The sequence below is a fragment of the Nyctibius grandis genome, chromosome 3 (assembly GCF_013368605.1).
Source record: "Nyctibius grandis isolate bNycGra1 chromosome 3, bNycGra1.pri, whole genome shotgun sequence".
Lineage (NCBI taxonomy): Eukaryota > Metazoa > Chordata > Aves > Nyctibiiformes > Nyctibiidae > Nyctibius > Nyctibius grandis.
In genome coordinates, this window is record NC_090660.1 from 90,464,615 (window position 1) to 90,481,452 (window position 16,838).

At 37.3% G+C, this 16,838-nt stretch overlaps 1 protein-coding gene across 3 annotated transcripts in view; it reads left to right on the forward strand.

Annotated features, from left to right (window-relative positions):
- The window catches only part of CSMD3 (CUB and Sushi multiple domains 3), a 790,297-nt gene that overhangs the window by 514,832 nt on the left and 258,627 nt on the right, over positions 1-16,838 (forward strand). For all 3 annotated transcript variants that reach the window (XM_068397267.1, XM_068397268.1, XM_068397269.1), the window contains 3 exons: positions 986-1,177; positions 5,547-5,673; positions 6,510-6,712. In XM_068397267.1, coding sequence (XP_068253368.1) covers positions 986-1,177; positions 5,547-5,673; positions 6,510-6,712 — 522 coding nt within the window. The remainder of the gene's footprint in view (positions 1-985; positions 1,178-5,546; positions 5,674-6,509; positions 6,713-16,838) is intronic.

A 16,838-nucleotide genomic window follows, 5' to 3' on the forward strand; every position in this document is an offset into this window, starting at 1 on the left:
AATAAAATAATGAACATTTTTTCAATCAATCAATAGTAATGATTCAGTACTTGAGGAGAGATTATGAAAGGCTACTAACTGCTGACCAGATGGACAAATACTGTGTAAGTGACTACTGAACAATGCAGACATGAAAACCCTTCATTTTCTCCCATGTCACCTACATATAGGAATATCAATCTGACGCAAAGTGACTTTTTTACCTACAAACAGTTTGAGCTGCATGATATTGATAAAATACATTTGGTTTTGAACAAAGTGAGGTTTTGAGCTGCTTCTCAGTTAATAACAGAAAACCTTATTTGGAACAGAAAATCTTTCTCCCAAATTACAGCTTATGTTTCCCCAAATGCTTTCCTGTTTCTGTACAATGCAGAAATCATTTTGTTTCCTTCTTGCTCCACATACCTTAATTCTCCAAAATGACCAAATTGTTTGTCTTGAATTCTCTGTATCATCATCATAATTGCTTCCTGCATGTAGTTTTTAAATTTACAAACTACTGAATGTAGAATTAGAGTAGGGATTAATGAATATAATATTTCTTTGATGCCATAGGTGCTATTGTGCCATTGGTGTTACTGTGTACAATAACAACGAACAAATCTGCTGTGCAATTTTGTTTATAAGCCTTTAAATGCCTATTCACAAACTAGATTGTTGTCCATGTAAATGGACAGTCACTTTAACTGCCATTTTATAATTTATCATATCATTTTAAAACTGATTGTTAATGATAATGAATTTCTCTCTCAGTCTTTATTGGACTCTTAGGAAAAATGATGTTATGACACAGTTTGGTTTGCATGCTGAGTGAGCTGTATAGACAGTTATCCTACTTAGACTTTAAAAACAGAGAAGAAACAAATATGTTGTTGCATGAAGTCTGAAAACGTTTGATTTCCATTGGAAAACAGAAATCTTAATTTCATCAAGGTATTTACCTGTTTGATTTTGTAACTACGATGCTTTATTCCTACCACAGGTTTTGAGCTTTCACATTGTGAGGACCCTGGTGTACCACAGTTTGGATATAAAATCAGTGACCAAGGCCATTTTGCTGGAAGCACTATAATTTATGGGTGCAATCCAGGTTACACACTCCATGGAAGCAGCCTTCTAAAGTGTATGACTGGGGAAAGAAGGGCATGGGACTATCCTCTGCCATCATGTATTGGTATTAGACTCTTTTATTTTTATTTTTTTACTTACTTAAATGATTATCTGAATATAAGAAAGAAAAAATTGCAAGGATTGTTAGATCTATGTGAAATCTGATCTGTATGTATACAGATCTATTTACACATACATTTACAAATCTCTGTATAGTTCTCATCTAAGTCTATGTGAGTGGTGTTGCCTTTTTTAGGTCTAAAAAAGATAGTAATTACTAAACATTCATGCATACTGAAATTCCTAATATGTGAAAATCTAGTTACAGTCAGCAAATAGTCAACATAAAAAGACAGCTTAATCAGAAAGACAGGACCATATATGTTTTATGAGGGGTTGTAAAACTAGCTTTTTTTTTAGTAATTGTATCTAAATATCATCTTTATCAAGACATGAAGCCCATTTAGGAAAAATATGCAAAAAATATAAAATGAACAGCTCTCTTAGATTAATAACTAGGGAATACATGCTTAAATCCCAAGTTGGTGATAAGCCTTAACTAATTTCTACATAACATAGGATATATGAAACCGAAGAATTAGGGGGAAAGCATGGCATTGAAATGTGCAGGTAGCAAATAGGAGGTGTGCAAAGAACATACAACAGAAGTTGAAACAAAAAGATCAGATAAAATGTGAAGGTGCCAGAAATTTGAAGTTAAAAGTTTGAACAACAAATTACATTTTCAGTTCCATTATAAGCATTAAAAATCATAGGATGTGTCACCGTAGTAACACTCAGATATGTCTATAAGTGAGTTCTTGCTTAGTTTTAAAATAGACCAAGGTAAATATGTCTAAAGCTATTCTTTCATTTTTTAATTGATTGTCTAGATTATGTACTGTGCAGTATTTACACTAACTGTGGGAGATTCAACTTTCTCATATTCTAAGTAAATATTCAGAACCTCATCTCGTTCAACTCTAGAAGGTCTGCTGGTGGGGATCACTAGAATAGTTCACAGATGAGAGACAAACACTGTTGTTGTGTGTCCCCTACATCACAGAGGCTGTTTGGATGAAGGTCCCTGGATTCAATTATTCATCAGCCCCCCTCCAAAATAGATGCATACAGCTCAAAAGGTACAGGTTGGCCACCTTTGGATTAGGAAGCGAGCCAGATTCAGAGCTGATATAAACTAACAAAAAATGTCAACACACTGAAATCCAGAGCTGAATCTGGACCTCTGTTAAAAGTGGTGATGTGCTGCATATACTCAAGGTTTTATATTCTTTTTTGATTCAGTACTGGTAAACCATCCAAGTGAAATCAGTATCTTCCAAAAAAATTACACAAATTAAGCACCTAGGTTTTGCATTGCCACCAGACTCTTTGTGAAAACTACATTATAATTATTAAAAAATGTTCTGTGTAGATGAATCTATTTAGAATGTGAATCAATCTGTGGTTTAAACTTCCTGAGTTTTAAATTAATCTTATTCAAAACATATCTATTCATCTGCTATTCACAGGGAGGTTACTTATCCATCCAGTTCAGAATACCATGTATTTGTATGTATTGTTTTTCCTTAAGCAAACAAAAGTACATAAATGGTGTCATTTAAATGGACTTAGAAATTATTTATATTGATTTTGTTTATATCAATTAGGTATTTCTCCATAGCCAAGTAGTAAAACATGTTACTTGCATCCAGAGAAGAATTAAACAGCTGTAAACCTGTTGTCTTTATCAGCAGTTGTATCCATCCCAACCTGAGAGTCGCATAGGTTTGGCTAAATAGATTTTAAAATAATTTTAATTAAAACAAATGAGTTTTCTGTAGCTTAAGGAATCAAAAAGTTTTTGAATGTCAATTATAAATAATGATCTTGAATTCCACATACCTTCTGTTTTTTCATGTTAATTAAGGATCACTGCAGATGCTTTAAAATACTCTCGAAGGGATCCAATATGAATCCTATAAAATGTCTGAGATATCAGTTGATGTCTTCTTGGGCTTAAAAATATATGGTAAAAGATTAATGGTGTCTTAGTAATGATACAACATGAGGAAGTTGACTGGAAGATAACTGGGAAGCAGAAAGGCAGTTAAGAAATGCACAAAATCAGTAAGAAAAAGCATTCTCACATTAGAAGTGTTCCTCAAAGAAAACAACAAAATGACATCACAACGTTTTTTGTGCAGGACTGAGACCTCTTTTAGATATCTCTTTAATATGTCCAAACAAAAGCCTGAGTGTGAACATCTTTTACTCATCTGTGGTCAAAACAGTCAGTTTTTGAGACTTTAAATTCAGTAATGGATTAAATAGTAGGAGGTGAAGATGAATCAGCAGTAAAACTATTTGAACATTTCTGATTTATAGGAATTCTTCTTTCAACATTCACTTTTAGTTAGAGTGAGAGTGAAACTAAGCTTTTTTGCTATGAAAGGATATTGGAAAAAAAAGAGTATTTTTACAACACTGATGCCCTTTATTTCAAGGGTACTTGTTTATGAGTCAGGCAGCTGTATGCACTCAAGTTTTGTGCTTACAAGAACTTAGCCCACAACAAGATCCTTTAGGGTCTACAGATCGTTCAGGCAAACCCCGAGAATCTGAGAAAAAAGTGATGCTTTGCATTACATATTTTAGGTTGGCATGTACAAATAAAATTATTTTCTGGATATTTATGAGTAACATAACTCAACAGACACTTTGATTTGCCAGTACTATCAGAAATTGGCTTAAAAATGCTACCATTATGGTTTTAGTATCATTTTATGGAAGAATGTAACATTCACAAAACAGTAGCAAAACTGTTTCCAAGCAGTTGTAGTAATCATAAATCTTAAACAGGTAGTAAATGTTACAATACAACATATTACCCATGGAATTTGCAAGAAGAAATGTAATATAATATATATTTCCTTCACCTTGACAACCTTAGAAGAATCTTTAGCATTGATACTTGGAGGCAAAATTAAGATTCTTAATTAGGTTTGTCTTCATAGTAAGAAATCTGGAGATATAAGATAAAAAGGGTCTTGCTCTGTTACTCCTGACTGTAATGAGAGAGGATACTGCTTTCTGAGAAGTCACCACTTGCACAGCTGATTCAGCAAGCAGCAAAGCTGGGAAGCTAGAACCTTGCTGGAGAAGCAGAAATAACACACTGAGGAGAGAGAGGGAACCTTCAAAAATCATAATAAAATACCAAACTGGTTAGCCTCTGTGAAAATTAGAAATTATAAACTATAGATTTTCAGTGGTCCTGGATGAAATGTAATTAATTTTAAATTTCATTCAGTTTGTCACTGAGTAATTTTTCTTTATAGTGTACTCTATTTATTTACTTACTCTGGGAAAAATAATAGACTATACTATCCTCTGAGTTGAATAATTACAAAAGATTTTTTTAAAAGAATATTTAGGAATTAATAGATTGGGAAAGTGCTTAAAAAATGTATTAAAGGCCACCGGTCTCTGCAAATTCGCTTTTATTATATCAGCAAATCCATCAAGAGTAGCATTTCAATTATATTTTATTAAGGAACTCACAAATCATAAGGTACTAAAACTCTCAACTAAATATTTAAGGTGATGTTAAATCAAAATAAAACTTATTTTAACCATACTAAGATGTCTAATCAAAGCATTATTTTGGCTTTGCACTTCACAAAAGAGAAAGCACTAGAGGGACTTTAAAAGGAAGGAAAGCGAAATAGGAAGGATTTTAAGGCTCAGGGATTTACATTTTTTAAAAAAAAACAGGTTTTCTCAAAGATTAGATATTAAGATTATGAAATGCTTAGTTTGGCTAATGACTGGCTGAGGCCATCTAAGAGGGAGCTACTTGCTATCTGTTATCCTCTAAGAAATACTATAGCTTCACTGTAAGGACAAGTTTTGAGTAAGAAGTTTTACAACTTTGATTTTCTAGCCTGAAAGGCTGATTTTCTCTCTGAATAGTCTGCTTTTATTTACTATGTTTCTTCTCTTTAAAAAAAAAAATTTTATTTTTTACTTACTAATTTATTTCGTTTTCTTAATTGAATTCTACTGCTTTAGGGTGACAAGGTGTTCTTGGTTTGGTTTGGTTTTGGTTTTTTTTTAAGTTACAATACATGTTCCTTTCATTGTATAATGCTATGTTTTCATATTATTATGGTGTGTTCAAATTTATTAGAAAAACATAAGTGCCAAAAGCAAATATAAAAATATACAAAAAGACCCACATTTACAGGTTCCTTTCCCAAGGTACTTCAAGTCCTTCTATGTTGTGTTACAATCTTAGGGTATAGTCAGTTTAGTTGTGTTACTTATTCAGCAAGAGAGTAGATGTATAAACTGATTGCTCAGATGATTAACTGTAAGACCGTCTGTAATAAATTAAAAGAAACACATTATGTAATGTTGTTTTTTATTAGCTGAATGTGGAGGCCGTTTTAAAGGAGAATCATCAGGAAGAATCTTATCTCCTGGCTATCCTTTTCCCTATGACAACAATCTGCGTTGCATGTGGGTGATTGAAGTAGACTCAGGAAATATTGTCAGGTACTGGAAACAAATCTTACAATTATAACAAATCTTTTTGATTATATAATAACCAAAACTTAGCTGTACAGTGGAGGAAAAAAGGGATTTAGGATTTAAAATTTAAGTTGCAGTTCAAGATCAATATTTTTGGCATTTTCTTTGAATACGTAAGTTTGTGTTGAAACTGTCTATTTTTCAATAAACATTGTCTGATGAAGATCAGGCTTTAAAATTAGTTACAATTTTGTGAAATGCTGACGAATTTTAAAACAATATATGTGTGTATGCAAACATATATACAAACTAAACTGCTAACTGGAAATCCATTTAAAAATATCTAATACAAATGTTATTTCAATGCCAAAGTTACAAGTTACGTATGTACAAAGTAAAAAGTGCTGGAGTTAGCAGAACTGTTTAGTGGAAGAGTCTACATTTTTTAAAAAGACCCTGCATTTCACTAGTTCTTTTTATTCACACTATATTGCTAATTGTGTGAGTTTATACTTGTATTTCATTTGTTTTGATAGGAATGTGATGCATAACATTGTCTTAAGAAAAACAAAACCTTTGTCTGAAAAGATTGTGTGGATACTTATAGTTTGTTTGAATTGCTAAAGCAATATATTTATTTCATGGTAGACATTAAAAATGTATTAGTTACAAAAGAATTTTTCTTTCAAATACGTTTCTGTATTGGGTTTTTATGCATCCAAAGGTAAATGTGTAAAACGTTATGGAAAATGAGCCTTGGAAATCAAAGTTTATTTGCTTTTTTTTGGTTTAGTTTTGTTGCTAAAGATATGTTGTTGAGTAATATGAAAGCTGACAATAGAATCATGGTATTCTTACAGCCTCCAGTTTCTTGCTTTTGATACTGAGGCATCCCATGACATTCTACGAGTTTGGGATGGTCCACCTGAGAATGAGATGTTACTCAAAGAAATTAGCGGATCCCTTGTTCCTGAAGGCATTCACAGTACACTCAACATAGTAACTATCCAGTTTGACACAGATTTTTATATCAGCAAATCTGGATTCGCCATACAGTTTTCAAGTAAGTTGATTAATTTTTTTTTTTTTTTTTTTTATAAGGTGCTTCAGTCACAGATAATTGTAGTTCTGGGAACAACAGAAATGAGTGACAACATTTCTGACTTTGTTAGGGAAAGGATTGGCCCAGACATACAGATTTGTTATAAAGCCATATATTTTTTCTTTAAAAAAAATGTTGTCATTTTCTCATTTGGCTTTCTTTCAAGGGCAGCTGGTGCAGTGCAAGAATGCTCATAATTATGACTAGTGTTATTCACAAAGGAGGTGATGTAGGCGTGTTAAAGTCTCCATTCTTTCCTAATCAATAAGAGTTTCTTCTTTCAGAGACATCTGTGCAGAGTTTTCATTCCTGCTGCGCTTGTATAGGATGAAATGGGATGTAGCGCTACAGGAACAGCAGTGTCCTTCTCCCTTTTGCCTTCTAGCACTATTTCATCTTATTACAGGCAGCATGGTGACAAATCCACAGTTACTTAACTGTTATTAAATCCCTTTAGACGTTTTTAGTGCTGAAACAGAAGAAATCATGAGTGAGTTCCATTTGACCTTTTTTTTTCTGGTCAGTGAAATTTATATAGATATTTTTTCAAGATTGGCAAGATCTGATCTAACACCATCATTTTGTCTAGTGATAATAATGTTTCTAACATGAGTTGACACAGAGATTCTTAATGATACCATTAGCTACCTTGTGCTTCCTATGTTTGGTAGTTGTATTAGCCCTTGTTTTCCCCTACCCTGATTTTTTCTGTGTGTATGACAAATACACATGTGCACACACAATAATTTGAAGGAAGAATGAAATATGGGAACGAGACGACAAAGTACAAATATTTAATTTGTAGTGAAAGAGTGCCTCTGCTCTATCTGCTGTTTTTTGAAGCCATGAAGAGAGTTTTAAATTCCTTAGCTCCGAGATACTTTTGCCATTTTACCCCCTTCCAGAGCCTGTTTGGGAAAGTCTCACATATCTGCTTTCCAGCCTCAGACATGCTCTTTTATTTAATGTTGAAGCCAAAAAAAGGAATGGGGAAAACATTATGCTCTGAACTTATTCATATAGTCATTTAGGATGAGTGGAAAAGGAGACGATTGATGTAGACTAAGAACGGAGTTGCAAGGAAAAATGGATGAGACAGAGAGTAAAGCCATAAAACAGTTACTGGTGTACTTCCAGTGCTTTACCTGAAAAGAGGCTTTTGAGTTTCATCTGAAAGGAGAGTTATTTTATTTAATTCTCTATGCTTTTGCAATCTGTTGAGATCTAATGATGACAGTTTAAAGGATCCATGAAGTGTTACTGCCTCAGCATTTCTCTTACTCTTCAGTCCAGGTTCACAAAATCACAGTGATCCTTCTCAAACACTTGGTATTGCACAGTTTGGGTATATATTCCTTATTACAATCACAGAAATTTTTTTATATAAGTTAAGTTTTTAAAAATAATATATAAATAGCTACACAACTTGAATTACACTGTTTCTGTATGGACATATTATTTTACTAACCAGGAAAAAAATACATTTGAGGAGGTGGAGGAAAGAGAAAGATAATTCTTTGCCACTTTGTTTCAAGCTTTCATATGCTTTCTTTGAGTATATTATGTTGTCTGAGTGAAACAGATGGTGTCTATGTACTTTAGCTACAATGTAATTAAGAAACAGAAAGCTCACACAGGGGAGGTATCTGCTTTTACTTTTCTCTTGCTATTTCATGAAATTGGGTATGAGTATTTAAGCAGTTATTGGCCCTTTTATCTCAAGAGGAATGTTATTCAATGACAACAGATATTTTATATTCAAACCTTGAATGTTTTATTTTTTATATATTTTTTTCTTAATCTTTAAACTAAAAATGTTTCTACAAAGTGGATTATCCTTCTTAACAGTTCCTTACAGTTCTTGATGTCATTTTTCAAGTATTCATACACAATTCTGCATCTGTCATTTATTTAATAAGTGAAAATGTTCACCATTGATAATGTGGTATAATGTTAATTTGACTCCTTTACATATCATCCAATATATACAGAAAATTAATTTGTATCTGGTGACATAGATTACAGGTGAGATATCATCCTTCACCATATTAAACGGAGGAGGGGGGAGGGAAAGCCTAGAGAAGCTGATATGCTATATAAATAGTAGAAAGAAAATGGTTATTTAATTATTATTATGTATTACAACTGGTATTATTAGAACTGTCTCTATCTAGGGCTGCCCAACATAATCCTTTACAAGACATCGAAGTTCTTAACAATTCCGTGAAATTTAGGGAAGAAGGGAGTTAAGATGAGATTTTCTTGCCCATTGTCTCAGTTAGTCTGTTTTGATTGTTTTTTTTGTTTGCTTGCCTTTTTTTGGAGGTAAAAAAGAAGGGATTTTGTTATCTGAAATAGTAGAACTATTTCCATGATTTTAACATTCATAATAATTTTCCCTAAGTAGGAAACTATGCTGAACTTCTAAGGAATACTGCAGACTTTTTTATGGTTGACAAGGATAAATTTTGTAAGTTAGTACAATTGTGCATTACTCTGAGAGGGAGAAAAGAAAGTGATGGATTTGGGATGAAATAAGGGAGCTCAGCTTGCTCATGCTTCTGTACTTTCCACCACCATCATGTATCTAGGACTACTGAAGGTACAGCTTGTTTTATACATCTAATGTAAACAAATAAAAAAATGCCACTGCTCATGACTTCACATCTCATCACTAGGCAGAGCAGACCTTTGGTCTAGTATTGTCTTTGGTGTGTAGTGTTTCATTTTCTTGTTGGACTTCTTCAAACCATGACTATGAAATCTCTTCATATAAACTATAAAATTTATCATTTTCTGTGGTCTCCTTTGAGATGACAGTGAAGGAACACAACAGAAAGCAGAGCCCACAAAGCCTGAAAAACAAAGTACAAAAAGATGTGTATTAAAGGAGAATATTTAGAAAACTGCATATACGCATAAAAGAAAAATAAGAACCACTGTGGATTCAACAGTAGGATAGCAATACGAGGATCTTGGAACATGTCTAAATGGGGTGAACAGATTGAATAATGTAGCTAGGGAACAGGTTCCAGCATTCTTCCCTTAAATTAGGAGAAGAGTAAAAGGTTGACAACAGGCCAAAAGCAATATGCAAACCGGAAGTACCTGTTACAGCATATTTTCTCTGACCTGTCGGAGACAGAGCATGAAGAGCCCAGCACAAATTGGAAAAACACCCATGAAATCAACAATAACTTCATTTGGCCAGTAAATTCTGAACAAAACAGCAAATGAGACCTTCAAGAAAAGTGAAGGAGAAAGAGAAGGGAACAAGAGTGTATCTGCCAGAGACATGAGCTGTATATCTCAGGGTCAGACAGAAGTACTAAGGATAATGTTCAGCTGACATTGCTTCATGTCACCAAGCTGAAAGGAGTAGCTGAGAGAGGAAAAGACAGAGAAAGAGAACTGAAAAAATTGAGTGAGAACACTAAAGTTCAAAAAATTGGGTGATTAATAATTGTATGTGCTTAAAATCATCTTTTTAGTCCCTTTAATATGCATGAAATGTGTAATATCAGATCAGATCCTACTGAAATTGAAGAGATTATTTCCATAGATTTCAAGGGCCTTTGAATCTGGTATTACAGATAAGTTTCCTCTTTAACAGTTTTAACAGCTTTAACAGTTCGGGTGCCATTTATCACTGATGCAGAAAGGAATGATCTGTATTCATCTCTCATAGCCCATTATTTCACCATTAATAGCTCCACTACTGAGTCACTCAGCATTACAGAATGCATTCTGCTCAGGACTAAGTGTGCAATCACTTTTCTGACTAATTAAATAGCTTACACTATGGATCATTTTTGGAGCATTATAAAGCAGCCAGTGCATAACTAACCAGTAAACATTTTGAGTATTTGGGAGGTTTATTGTAAATAGACGCTCTAGCAGTATTTTATATCATGTGACAGCAATTTCTTATATAACAAGATATGCCTTAAAATGCTTGGATTTACTCTAGTGTCAAACTACAGCTGTCCCTCCTTATTTTAAGACTGGTTGAATAGCCCTTTGGAGTTACTTGTCTCTGTAGGCTACAGAAAAAGCCTAGAAAACTTGTTTCAGATACCTACCTGGATGGCTTCAGTTCATCAATATTAATTTCCAGTCTAGAATTATGATGCATGATATTGCTTACCTCAATTACATTTAATGATTAAATACTTAGAAGTCAGCTTTCTATATTTCTTTTTAGTGCTGATTTATAACTACACTGTTTTCTAAAAGTCCTGTGTTTAGTTTTTTGGTTGGTTGTTTTGGTTGTTGGGGTTGTGGTTTTTTTATTTAGGTTTGGTTTTTGTGGGATATTTTTGTTCAAAAAAGACATGTTCACCACAGTCTCATTTAGGAAGATATTTTGACACTGAACACACCCTCTTGTTTTTTTTTTTCTTTTCTCCAGTTTTCCAGTACCAGACATGTCTACTTCTGACATGTTTAACCTGAAGGTGATTTGAGAATGGATTTGGGGAATTTAACTGTTTTCTTTCTCAGATCGCTGTTTACCAGCACTGCTGGTATAGGGATCACTTCCTAACATAGCTTTTTCACTTCTCTAAAGTCAGTAAGATAGGATTTATTCTTCCTCATGTCTATTCCATAGCAGAACAAGCTTTTCATCTTAAATGTTTTCATAATATGGATTAGTGATTTCTTTCAATTTCTCTCAATTTCTTTGAGAGGAGTCCTTTGGATTTAGAGATTTCAGGATTGCTATTTTCCTATCAGAAATAACTGAATGTTTGCACTTCTAAATTTAGCCCAGTGTTTTTGTTTTGGTTTTGCTGGTGGTGGTGTTGGTGTGTGTTTTCTTGGCTTTTTCTGTTTGTGTGGGGTTATTTTGTGGGTTTTTTGGGGTTTGTTTTGTTTCATTTTGTTTTTAGCATTGAGAGGCTTTAAAGAAATAATCCAAGAAGACATTGAATAAATTTGTTTCCTTCTATCAACTGTCACCTTTCTTCTAAGTAGCAGATATTAGTAAAAGGAATAACTGTTTATGGGTTTTCCAATGGCAAAAAGTCATCCCTGTCACAGGTTTGTATATGACATTAATTGCTTAGTAGCTATTATCTCTTAGTTCAGTAATACATAGGATATATGTATTTTATGCAGGCAAATACTGTGAGTTAATGCTTCCATGTAAAATGCCCTAATAATGACTTGTAACTAGAGAGATCTGGAGTTATGGTATGGATAGCTGAAAGAAGAAAGGAAGTATTGAAAGAAACAGGTTCATTTATAAGTACTTTTGAAATTATAAATAAATAGTCCTCTGGGTCATGTCACCATAAAAATAACTTATTTTAATTATATTGAAGATTGAACTTTCTTGATTTAAACCCCATGCAACATAGTTTGGCCAAAACCTTGTGACTTACATCAATGCAAAGCCTAATCACTTGCCCTAAATTTACAAATGCAGAGTTTAAAATAGACTTTGTCCGACTTGTGACATGGCATTTCAGAGAGCTCAAGCTGATTTTGTTCTAAATTGGGAATGTCGTGTCTCAGATTAATGTTTTAAATTCGTATTTCAGTTTCATATGTGTGAAATCTATCCTTTGAATCTGAAAAATCTGCTGGTATGTTTTCTGGTAAAGCAATACAAAATTGAATACTGTACTTTAGGTTTCTTGGACAAAATTTGTAGTTCTGGTGGGTCATTTTACTTGCAAAAAAAATCCATTACCGATCTTTATAATCTTATAAAAAACAAAATGCTGATGAGGCGAGCAGCTCTGGTGCTGGCACGATCCACAGCAGAGTGCTCTAGCATGGTGCACAGAGGGATTTCCAGAACCAGGGGAACCTCAGAGGGAGCCCAGAGAGCCGCCAGGAGCCTGTAGCTCACGTGACAGCAGCTGACAATACCTGTGTGGGGCCAGGAGCAACGGTGACCAAGACCCTCCCCTATTCATATAAAAGAAGCCCTTAAGGAGCGCCAGAGACTAGGGCAGGCAAACAGGGTGTGGTGTGTCAGCAAGGGTGTGGGGTGGCAGTTTGCATGGAAGGGTGTGCAGGAAGGGTGTTGAAGCTCTGCCAGCTCAATCAGGGAGTAATTGTATCCACCTGGCAGAAAGCCATGGCCTCTTTAAGCTCTGCACGCACCACAACTGATGCAGCTTCCCAGACAGAGCTCCAGTGGGAACATGCTGCCACCCAGGTGTCAGGCTTCAGGGTCTGCCCTACTCTTACACCAGTACAGAACGGCAGCAGTGAGCACACCTGAGGGAGGTGCACCCAAGTAAAGGAACTCCTTCACTTAGTGACAGAACTCTAGGAGGAGGTGAGTAGGTTGAGAAACATCGGCGGGGGGAGAGAGAGAGAGAGAGAGAGAGAGAGAGAGAGAGAGAGACTGTGGGAATCGCACCCTACCTTCCCTGGGACAGGCCCAACAGGCAGACAGGGCACATGACAAGGGGGATTCCCTGTCCTCTCTCCACCTGGCTGAACATTGCAACTTAAGGATAAGGGGCAATGGCAATAAGTTCCTGCTTGATGCAGCAGGCGCATCTCCTCCATGACTTCCCCACCTTCCCAGGTGCTCTTGCATAATAGGTATGAGGCTCTGCAAGAGGACCAGAACAGTAGTGAGGGTGATAGTTCATCTAGCTTGGAGGAGTCACCAAGTTTAAGTCAGCCTAAGCCCCGTGTGAAAACTTCATCCATAAAGAAAAAAAGATGGATCATTGTCATAGGAGACTCCCTTCTGAAGGGAACAGAAAGCACAATATGCAGACTGGACCCACTTCTTAGGGAAGTCTGCTGCCTTCCTGGGACATGGGTTAAAGATGTGAAGAAAAAGCTTCCTACCCTGGTAAAGCCCTTGGATTATTATCCATTGTTGATTTTTCAGGTTGGCAGTGACGAATTTGCTACCAGAAGTCAGAAGGCAATCAAGAGAGACTTCAGGACCTTGAGTTGACTGGTTAAGGAATGAGGAGAACAAGTAATGTTCTCCTCTATCACTCCAGTTGCAGGGAATGAAGAAGGAAGAAACAGGAAGAGCCAGGAGATCAATATCTGGCTCTGAGACTGGTGTCACTGGCATAATTTTGGCTTTTTTAATCATGGGTCTATGTACATGACACCAGGCCTGCTGGCAGCAGATGGAGTACACTTGTCTCGAAGGGGGAAAAGGATCTGTGTGGAGGAGTTAGTAGGGCTCAACAGAAGAGCTTTAAACTAGTATTGAAGGAGGTAAGGGATAAAACCAGGCTCACTAGAACATACCACAAAAACGTATCTAGAGAGAAGTAATATTTTGGGAAAATGGCCATTAACATGGAGGTTATTTGAAGTTTGTCAGTTCATTGTCTGTTCTTACTTGCCCTGTTACTCCATTCCTGGCTAGGGCTGGGTGTTTTGTAACATAGTTAAATTAAAGGGAAATTTTTGCTGCTATTTTATTGACACAGAAATATTTATTTTTTCTTAAAAACATTCCAGTAAGCTGCCTGATCTTATAAAGGACAGACCTAGCAAGACATTTGACTAAAGGAATGCTCATCTTTCAGTTTTCTGTATGTGACTGTGGAAAAAATTATTTATGGACTGGTAACTTCAGTTACTAACTGGACATATTCAGACATGCAGTCTGAGATATTATTCATTTACACAAAGGAATTTTAAAACCTTGCAAAAGAAAATGAAAATAAGAATCAGATATTTATTCTTCTTCATACTCCCATTGTTTTTTGGGGAAGGTGTAACCTGTGTAATGAGACTAGAGAAAACAGAAGCTGTTTTCAAACAGAAGCTGTTTTCAGACAGTGTTCTGTAACTTTTTGCAAGTGACAATAGTACAGTGTTTTCCTAGATCAAAAATTTTAGTTTTCTTAGCAAAGATCAGTAATGACATTCAAGTGTATGGACCAAATAATGAGACCAGTTCTGTATAAATGCAAAAGGAAGATGGTGAGCATGACAAGGCTGAATGTTTATGGGTGAAGATCAGGGGGAAGGTCGGCAGGGCGGACATTATGGTGGGAGTCTGTTATAGACCACCCAACCAGGATGAGCAGGCGGACGAGGCGTTTTACAAGCGGCTGTCGGAAGCCACCCGGTCGCCGGCCCTTGTACTCGTGGGCGACTTCAACTTGCCGGATGTCTGCTGGAAATACAACATGGCAGAGAGGAAGCAATCTAGGAGATTCCTCGAATGTGTGGAGGACAACTTCCTCATGCAAGTGGTAAATGAGCCCATTAGAGGAGGGGCCCTACTTGACCTGTTGTTTGTGAACAGAGAAGGACTAGTGGGAGATGTGAGGGTCGGTGGCCGTCTTGGGAATAGTGACCATGAAATGTTAGAGTTTTCTATAGTGGGGGAAGTAAGGAGGGGCAAGAGTAGAACTTCTGCCTTAGATTTCCGGCGGGCAGACTTAAGCCTGCTTAAGAGGCTGGTGGACCGAGTCCCTTGGGAGTTGGTCCTGAAGGGCAAAGGAGTCCAGAAAGGCTGGACATGCTTCAAAAGGGAATTGCTAAATATTCAGGAGCAGGCTGTCCCAATCTGTAGGAAGACAAGCCGTCGGGGAAAACGACCGGCCTGGTTAAACAGAGAACTTAGGCTAGAACTTAAGGAAAAAAAGAGAGCCTACTTGCTCTGGAAGAAGGGTCAGGTAACTCGGGAGGTCTATAGGGACGTGGCCAGGTCGTGTAGGGAGAAGATTGGAAGGGCCAAAGCTCAATTAGAGTTTGATTTGGCTGCCACAGTCAAAGATAACAAAAAAAGCTTTTACAAATACATCAACAGCAAAAGGAGGGTCAAGCAGAGCCTCCAGCACTTGCTGAATGAGGAGGGTAGTGTAGTGTCAGGGGATGAGGAAAAGGCAGAGGTGCTCAATGCCTTCTTTGCCTTGGTCTTTAATGTCAAGCCCGGTTGTCCTCAGGAGACTCAGCCCCCAGAGCCTGAAGTCAGGTGCGGGGGGCTGTGTGAACCTCCCGTAATCCAGGAGGAGACGGTAAGTGACCTGCTGTGCCACTTGGACACCCACAAGGCTATGGGCCCAGATGGGATTCACCCCAGAGTAATGAAGGAACTGGCAAATGAACTTGCCAAACCACTCTCTATTATCTACCGGCAGTCCTGGTTAACTGGAGAAGTTCCAGCTGACTGGAAATTAGCAAATGTAACACCCATCTACAAGAAGGGTCGGAAGGATGATGCAGGGAACTATAGGCCTGTCAGCCTGACCTCGGTGCCAGACAAGGTGATGGAACAGATCATCCTGAGTGCCATTACACGGCACATGCAGGACAACTGGGGCATTGGGGCCAGCCAACATGGATTCATGAAAGGCAGGTCCTGCTCGACCAACCTGGTCTCCTATGACCAAGTGACCCACTTAGTAGATGAGGGCAGGGCTGTGGATGTAGTCTATCTAGACTTCAGTAAGGCATTCGACACTGTCTCCCACAGCATCCTCCTAGACAAACTGGCTGCCCGGGGCTTGGATGGGTGGACTCTTCAATGGGTTAAAAACTGGCTGGATGGCCGAGCCCAGAGAGTGGTAGTGAATGGGGCAAAGTCCAGCTGGCAGCCGGTCACTAGCGGTGTTCCCCAGGGCTCAGTTCTGGGGCCGGTGCTGTTCAATATCTTTATAGATGATCTAGATGTAGGGATTGAGTGCACCCTCAGCAAATTTGCAGATGACACCAAGCTGGGTGGGAGTGTCGATCTGCTGGAGGGTAGGAAGGCCCTACAGAGGGATCTGGACAGGTTAGATAGATGGTCCGAGACCAACGGCATGAGGTTCAACAAGAACAAGTGCCACGTCTTACACTTTGGCCACAACAACCCCATGCAGCGCTACAGGCTGGGGGAAGAGTGGTTAGAAAGCGGCCCGGCGGAAAGAGACCTGGGGGTGCTGATCGACATCCGGCTAAACATGAGCCAGCAGTGCGCCCAGGTGGCCAAGAAGGCCAATGGCCTCCTGGCCTCTATGAGGAATAGTGTAACCAGCCGGTCTAGGGAAGTGATCGTCCCTCTGTACTCAACACTGGTGAGGCCACACCTTGAGTACTGTGTCCAGTTCTGGGGCCCGCACTTCAAGAAAGATGTTGAGGTGTTGAAGCGAGT